The 8,839-nt window shown below is 46.4% G+C and overlaps 1 protein-coding gene across 1 annotated transcript; it reads left to right on the plus strand.

The window, feature by feature from the left end:
- Positions 1 to 540: 540 nt before the first annotated feature.
- On the plus strand, positions 541 to 3,680 carry LOC106594672 (nucleoporin SEH1; the record flags this gene model as incomplete). The annotated part of the gene is given in 1 exon segment (XM_014186068.2): positions 541 to 3,680. A coding segment is annotated over 1 exon segment (158 nt), but the record flags the coding sequence as incomplete, so codon positions are not given.
- Between the last annotated feature and the right edge of the window lie 5,159 nt (positions 3,681 to 8,839).

An 8,839-nucleotide genomic window follows, 5' to 3' on the forward strand; every position in this document is an offset into this window, starting at 1 on the left:
AATGGATGACGTAGTGCACCAAAAAACAGAATGGATGACGTAGTGCACCAAAAAAACAGAATGGATGACGTAGTGCACCAAAAAAACAGAATGGATGACGTAGTGCACAAAAAAACAGAATGGATGACGTAGTGCACAAAAAAACAGAATGGATGACGTAGTGCACAAAAAAACAGAATGGATGACGTAGTGCACAAAAAACAAAATGGATGACATGGTGCACAAGAAACAGAATGGATGACGTAGTGCACAGAAACAGGGACCTGTTTCAGCCTTTTCAAAACTTCAGGCTAAAATGTTACAAATGTTTGCGAGGGCATCTTTTAAACGACTGAACTAGTTGTATTATGTCATTCTACGCTGCAGCGGCGACCACTAGAGTTATCCAGGCAGCACCAACAGGTTCGGGACCAGGCTTTTAAAGTCTATCCGGTCATTTTTAAAGTCCGTGGTTTAGCTGAAATGAAAACAGAAGTGGCTGTGTAAAAATTCCCCCGCACATTTACACTGTCTCATTGGTTCCCATCTTCTGGTCCCCAGCCAACTATATGGACAACTGGAAGTGTACAGGCATCCTGAAGGGAGACGGAAGTCCGGTTAACGGGTCGTCAGGACAACCCGGTGCCATGAATAACATGGTGGGGTCGACTGTCCAGACCTCCCAGAATGCACTGAACGGCTCTGCCGCAGGAAGGTAGGAGGCCGCGCTCGCTGTCGGCCCGGGCCAGAGCTGGCGACTGACTGCTTTGCTCTCTCTGGGCCTGACTGACCCTGCAACGCTGACCCACCCCTCCCCCCTTCCCTCCCTGGGTCAACTGATCACATCTGGCCCCTGTGTGTTGCACTCATGCAAAGAGCTTGGCTTGTGGCCCAGACCCGGCAGGCCAGACCCGGCAGGCCAGACCCGGCAGGCCAGACCCCAGCAGGCCAGACCCCAGCACGTAGGCCTGTTGCTCCCTGTGGTAGACCTGTGTGCTTCGTCATAAAAGGAGTGTTTGGGAGGAGGGTTTTTTTTTGCTACCGTTTTTTAATGTTAGTTCAACAGCAGACTGATGGTTTGGTTTGTACGATAATTGTTAGTGATTTTATTTGTTGACACAATTTTATGTTGATGGAACATTGAATGTTATTTTGAAGAATATAGTTTTTTTTTTTTACATTTTAGATGAGTTTAAAATTACAGATGAATCTGTCGTCCTCACATAATGCCACAGAATATGTCATATTTTCAATACATTTACACACCAGGGCCAAACCTACAGGCTTACTAAATTGAATAATTTACTCTTTTGATTTCATTTTATAATAGCATGTATAGAATGTGTGGAGGACATATTGATAAATAATAAATTTCATCTTTTCAATAGGTTTTTATTTATTTTTTATTTTAGCAAAAAAGTTGCCAAAATCTTTGCATGGTGGAGGAATGTCTGGAATATAATCTGGTAATAATCCCTATTAACCTGCTGGTAATCTGCAATTAATCTGAATGAAATAATGACTGAAGGCTGGTATACATGCTACAGCTTTATTAACACACACGGTTAATATTACTGAGTTTATATTCAATATTCCACCTGGTACTGTACACCAATATTCAGTTACATTATACTCTCCTGGTACTGTACACCAATATTCAGTTACATTATACTCTCCTAGTACTGTACATCAATATTCAGTTACATTATACTCTCTCTCCTAGTACTGTACTTCAATATTCAGTTATATTATACTCTCTCCTAGTACTGTACTTCAATATTCAGTTACATTATACTCTCTCTCCTAGTACTGTACTTCAATATTCAGTTACATTATACTCTCCTGGTACTGTACACCAATATTCAGTTACATTATACTCTCTCTCCTAGTACTGTACTTCAATATTCAGTTACATTATACTCTCCTGGTACTGTACACCAATATTCAGTTATATTATACTCTCTCTCCTAGTACTGTACATCAATATTCAGTTATATTATACTCTCCTGGTACTGTACACCAAATATTCAGTTACATTATACTCTCTCTCCTAGTACTGTACACCAAATATTCAGTTACATTATACTCTCCTGGTACTGTACACCAATATTCAGTTACATTATACTCTCTCACCTAGTACTGTACATCAATATTCAGTTACATTATACTCTCTCTCCTAGTACTGTACATCAATATTCAGTTACATTATACTCTCTCACCTAGTACTGTACATCAATATTCAGTTACATTATACTCTCTCTCCTAGTACTGTACTTCAATATTCAGTTACATTATACTCTCCTGGTACTGTACACCAAATATTCAGTTACATTATACTCTCTCTCCTAGTACTGTACACCAAATATTCAGTTACATTATACTCTCCTGGTACTGTACACCAAATATTCAGTTACATTATACTCTCCTGGTACTGTACACCAAATATTCAGTTACATTATACTCTCCTGGTACTGTACACCAATATTCAGTTACATTATACTCTCCTGGTTCTGTACACCAATATTCAGTTACATTATACTCTCCTGGTACTGTACACCAATATTCAGTTACATTATACTCTCCTGGTACTGTACACCAAATATTCAGTTATATTATACTCTCTCTCCTAGTACTGTACACCAAATATTCAGTTATATTATACTCTCTCTCCTAGTACTGTACACCAATATTCAGTTATATTATACTCTCTCTCCTAGTACTGTACTTCAATATTCAGTTACATTATACTCTCTCTCCTAGTACTGTACACCAAATATTCAGTTACATTATACTCTCCTAGTACTGTACTTCAATATTCAGTTACATTATACTCTCTCTCCTAGTACTGTACATCAATATTCAGTTACATTATACTCTCCTGGTACTGTACATCAATATTCAGTTATATTATACTCTCTCTCCTAGTACTGTACTTCAATATTCAGTTACATTATACTCTCCTAGTACTGTACACCAATATTCAGTTACATTATACTCTCCCACCTAGTACTGTACTTCAATATTCAGTTACATTATACTCTCTCTCCTAGTACTGTACTTCAATATTCAGTTACATTATACTCTCCTGGTACTGTACACCAATATTCAGTTACATTATACTCTCTCTCCTAGTACTGTACACCAATATTCAGTTACATTATACTCTCCTGGTACTGTACACCAATATTCAGTTACATTATACTCTCTCTCCTAGTACTGTACATCAATATTCAGTTACATTATACTCTCCTAGTACTGTACACCAATATTCAGTTACATTATACTCTCTCTCCTAGTACTGTACATCAATATTCAGTTACATTATACTCTCTCTCCTAGTACTGTACACCAATATTCAGTTACATTATACTCTCTCTCCTAGTACTGTACACCAATATTCAGTTACATTATACTCTCTCTCCTAGTACTGTATATTGGTTCATAAGAAAAGCCAAATGATCCCTCCCTTGAGGTGACTATTCTGCGTTAATTAAAATCCCCTCCGTTCTGAAAAGCCTCTGCTAACCTGTTGCATTGTATGGCGTTATGTTTCTCTGGTTTTTAATGGCAAACGTTTTTTCTGTACTCTTGTCAATCTTGATAAAATGCATCGGAATTGTGATTTTGTTCATGACTGTGTGTATGTACAATTTCATTCAGAAAATCTAATTTTTTAAATTAAATAGTTTGCTTGCATATTATTATTGTCCCATTTCAATAAGGACTCATCCCTGTGTGGTCTATTGGACGTGAAGGATGCTGCTTGTTGCACACAGGAACGGCCAGAGGATCCCCTTTAGCCCTCGCCTGCGGAGTCCGACTGGCCCCAGAAGACACTCCACCAGCCTGCATGCTGTTAATCTAGAGCCCGTTTGACTGGCGAGCAGCCTGGTGACCCTGAACGGACCAGGAGGCCACTGCTTCAGAAATACTGGCTTTATTTTTTAGATCAAATTTAAATTGTATTAGTCTTCTGTCTGTTCTGCTGAATACAGCAGGTGTAGTAGACCTTCAGTTGAGAACAAGTCCTTTATTTAACCAGGTAGGCTAGTTGAGAACAAGTTCTCATTTACAACTGCGACCTGGCCAAGATAAAGCAAAGCAGTTCGACACATACAACAACACAGAGTTACACATGGAATAAAACAAACATACAGTCAATAATACAGTAGAAAAATAAGTCTATATACAATGTGAGCAAATGGCATCATGAGGAGGTAAGGCAATAAATAGGCCATAGTAGCAATGTGATTACAATTTAGCAGATTAACACTGGAGTGATAGATGAGCAGATGATGATGTGCAAGTAGAGATACCGGGGTGCAACGGAGCAGAAATAAAAACAATATGGGGATGAGGTAGTTGGATGGGCTGTTTACAGATGGACTATGTACAGCTGCAGCGATCGGTTAGCTGCTCAGATAGCTGATGTTTAAAGTTAGTGAGGGAAATGTAACGTGTCTGTTAGTTCTGCTGAATACAGTGTCTTCTGCACTTCCTCTTTCCCTTCCCGTTTCCTGTTCACGTCCCCCCCTCTTCCTGTTCTTTACAGCTGCCGTAGCCTGTTCACGTCCCCCCTCTTCCTGTTCTTTACAGCTGCCGTAGCCTGTTCACGTCCCCCCCTCTTCCTGTTCTTTACAGCTGCCGTAGCCTGTTCACGTCCCCCCTCTTCCTGTTCTTTACAGCTGCCGTTTCCTGTTCACGTCCCCCCTCTTCCTGTTCTTTACAGCTGCCGTAGCCTGTTCACGTCCCCCCTCTTCCTGTTCTTTACAGCTGCCGTAGCCTGTTCACGTCCCCCCTCTTCCTGTTCTTTACAGCTGCCGTAGCCTGTTCACGTCCCCCCCTCTTCCTGTTCTTGCTACAGCTGCCGTAGCCTGTTCACGTCCCCCCCTCTTCCTGTTCTTTACAGCTGCCGTAGCCTGTTTCGTCCCCCCTCTTCCTGTTCTTTACAGCTGCGTAGCCTGTTCACGTCCCCCCCCTCTTCCTGTTCTTTACAGCTGCCGTAGCCTGTTCACGTCCCCCCCTCTTCCTGTTTCTTTTACAGCTGCCGTAGCCTGTTCACGTCCCCCCTCTTCCTGTTCTTTACAGCTGCCGTAGCCTGTTCACGTCCCCCCCTCTTCCTGTTCTTTACAGCTGCCGTAGCCTGTTCACGTCCCCCCCTCTTCCTGTTCTTTACAGCTGCCGTAGCCTGTTCACGTCCCCCCTCTTCCTGTTCTTTACAGCTGCCGTAGCCTGTTCACGTCCCCCCCTCTTCCTATTTTAATTCACTTCTCATTTCTCTGTTTTTGTTTGTTTCTTTGTATCCCATTGTTGTCTTGTTTCCTGTCTGTTTCTGTTCCTGTCTGTGATTTCAGGTATTTCTTCCCCCCCTCTGGATGCCCCCAGGGCAGGGTCCAGTACGCCACCTGCTGCCCCCTCCTTCTCTGATAGAGCACTCTGATGCCCAGTCCAGCGCCCCTGGTTCCCCCACAGCCAGCTGCCCCAGTCCCCCTGGCCATCCATGGCCAGCCCCCCAATCCCCTCTGTCCCTGCACAGACTGTACTCACACTCTAGAGCCCTCAACACCCTGCCTGAACACGACTGACCCTCTAGAGCCCTCAACACCCTGCCTGAACACCCTGCCTGAACACTGCTGATCCTCCAGAGCCCTCAACACCCTGCCTGAACACGGCTGACCCTCTAAAGCCCTCAACACCCTGCCTGAACACGGCTGACCCTCTAAAGCCCTCAACACCCCTGCCTGAACACGGCTGATCCTCTAGAGCCCTCAACACCCCTGCCTGAACACGGCTGATCCTCTAGAGCCCTCAACACCCTGCCTGAACACCCTGCCTGAACACTGCTGATCCTCTAAAGCCCTCAACACCCTGCCTGAACACGGCTGACCCTCTAGAGCCCTCAACACCCCTGCCTGAACATGGCTGATCCTCTAGAGCCCTCAACACCCTGCCTCAACGCCCTGCCTGAACACGGCTGACCCTCCAGAGCCCTCAACACCCTGCCTGAACACGGCTGATCCTCCAGAGCCCTCAACACCCCTGCCTGAACACGGCTGACCCTCTAGAGCCCCTCAACACTGACCTGCCTGAACACCCTGCCTGAACACGGCTGACCCTCCAGAGCCCTCAACACCCTGCCTGAACACGGCTGATCCTCCAGAGCCCTCAACACCCCTGCCTCAACGCCCTGCCTGAACACCGGCTGACCCTCTAGAGCCCTCAACACTGACCCTGCCTGAACACGGCTGATCCTCAGAGCCCTCAACACCCTGCCTGAACACCCCTGCCTGAACACGGCTGACCCTCCAGAGCCCTCAACACCCTGCCTGAACACGGCTGACCCTCTAGAGCCCTCAACACCCTGCCTCAACACCCTGCCTGAACACGGCTGACTGGGATGGTACTCTGCTTCTTAGTGACTAATCAAAAGAAGACCATCCCCTCTCCCAGAACAGTTTGGTTGGTGCATAAAACCAGGTGAATCTTGATAAGCAAAAATGTAATGATTTCTTAGACATTTTGTTTACGATAGTGCCTCCATAATATAAACAGCCCTAGTGCTGACTGACAATTCTCCTCCCCGGCAGTCTGCCTCCCCGGCAGTCTGCCCCCCCTGGCAGTCTATCTCCCTGGCAGTCTACCCCCTGGCAGTCTGCCCCCCGGCAGTCTACCCCCTGGCAGTCTACCCCCTGGCAGTCTGCTCCCCCTGGCAGTCTGCTCCCCCTGGCAGTCTACCCCCTGGCAGTCTATCTCCCTGGCAGTCTACCCCCTGGCAGTCTGCCCCCCGGCAGTCTACCCCCTGGCAGTCTGCCCCCGGCAGTCTGCCCCCCGGCAGTCTACCCCCCTGGCAGTCTGCTCCCCCCGGCAGTCTGCCCCCCCTGGCAGTCTACCCCCTGGCAGTCTACCCCCCTGGCAGTCTACCCCCCTGGCAGTCTGCCCACCCTGGCAGTCTGCCCCCTGGCAGTCTGCCCCCCCGGCAGTCTGCCCCCTGGCAGTCTATCTCCCTGGCAGTCTGCCCCCTGGCAGTCTGCCTCCCTGGCAGTCTGCCCCCCTGGCAGTCTATCTCCCTGGCAGTCTGCCCCCCCGGCAGTCTGCCCCCTGGCAGTCTATCTCCCTGGCAGTCTGCCCCCCGGCAGTCTGCCCCCTGGCAGTCTGCCCCCTGGCAGATCTGCCCCCTGGCAGTCTGCCCCCTGGCAGTCTGCCCCCCTGGCAGTCTGCCCCCCCTGGCAGTCTGCCCCCCCGGCAGTCTGCCCCCCTGGCAGTCTGCCCCCCCTGGCAGTCTGCCCCCCTGGCAGTCTGCCCCCCTGGCAGTCTGCCCAGATGTAGTCACCCAGAGTTGTGAGTGATGATTCCCCAGATATATTTGATCTTTTTAATTCAGTTATTCCTGAGTGAGTTATTCCTGTGTGAGTTATTCTGTGTGAGTTATTCCTGTGTGTGTGTGTGTTATTCCTGTGTGTGTGTGTGTTATTCTGTGTGTGTGTGTGTGTTATTCTGTGTGTGTGTGTGTGTGTGTGTGTTATTCTGTGTGTGTGTGTGTGTTATTCTGTGTGTGTGTGTTATTCTGTGTGTGTGTGTTATTCTGTGTGTGTGTGTTATTCTGTGTGTGTGTGTTATTCTGTGTGTGTGTGTGTGTGTGTGTGTTATTCTGTGTGTGTGTGTTATTCTGTGTGTGTGTGTTATTCTGTGTGTGTGTGTGTGTTATTCTGTGTGTGTGTGTGTGTGTGTGTGTGTTATTCTGTGTGTGTGTGTGTGTTATTCTGTGTGTGTGTGTTATTCTGTGTGTGTGTGTGTGTGTGTGTGTTATTCCTGTGTGTGTTATTCCTGTGTGAGTGTTTAATTTCAAGCCTGATGTTGTTGCATTAATCAAATGGGGGCTAGTCGATGCATATGAGATGGGTTTTAAAGAATAAACGCTCATTTAAATGTCTGTACTGACTACAGCATCACCACAGTAACATTAAAACCCAACGCTGTTATACAATGTAGCTGTGTATCCTATGCATGTGTGCACTCACTATGTACCATCCATAACTGACTACCGTGTGAATCAGCCTTTACGCTCACTATGTACCATCCATAACTGACTACCATGTGAATCAGCCTTTACACTCACTACGTACCATCCATGACTACCGTGTGAATCAGCCTTTACACTCACTATGTACCATCCATGACTGACTACCATGTGAATCAGCCTTTACACTCACTATGTACCATCCATGACTACCATGTGAATCAGCCTTTACACTCACTACGTGCCATCCATGACTACCATGTGAATCAGCCTTTACACTCACTATGTACCATCCATGACTGACTACCATGTGAATCAGCCTTTACACTCACTACGTACCATCCATGACTGACTACCGTGTGAATCAGCCTTTACACTCACTACGTGCCATCCATGACTGACTACCATGTGAATCAGCCTTTACACTCACTATGTGCCATCCATAACTGACTACCATGTGAATCAGCCTGTACACTCACTATGTACCATCCATAACTGACTACCATGTGAATCAGCCTTTACACTCACTATGTACCAATCATGACTACCATGTGAATCAGCCTTTACACTCACTACGTGCCATCCATGACTGACTACCATGTGAATCAGCCTTTACACTCACTACGTGCCATCCATGACTGACTACCATGTGAATCAGCCTTTACACTCACTACGTGCCATCCATGACTGACTACCATGTGATCAGCCTTTACACTCACTATGTACCATCCATAACTGACTACCATGTGAATCAGCCTTTACACTCACTATGTACCATCCATAACTGACTACCATGTGAATCAGCCTTTACACTCACTATGTGCCATCCAAGACTGACTACCA

Source organism: Salmo salar, unplaced genomic scaffold (genome assembly GCF_905237065.1).
Source record: "Salmo salar unplaced genomic scaffold, Ssal_v3.1, whole genome shotgun sequence".
In the NCBI taxonomy this organism is placed as follows: domain Eukaryota; kingdom Metazoa; phylum Chordata; class Actinopteri; order Salmoniformes; family Salmonidae; genus Salmo; species Salmo salar.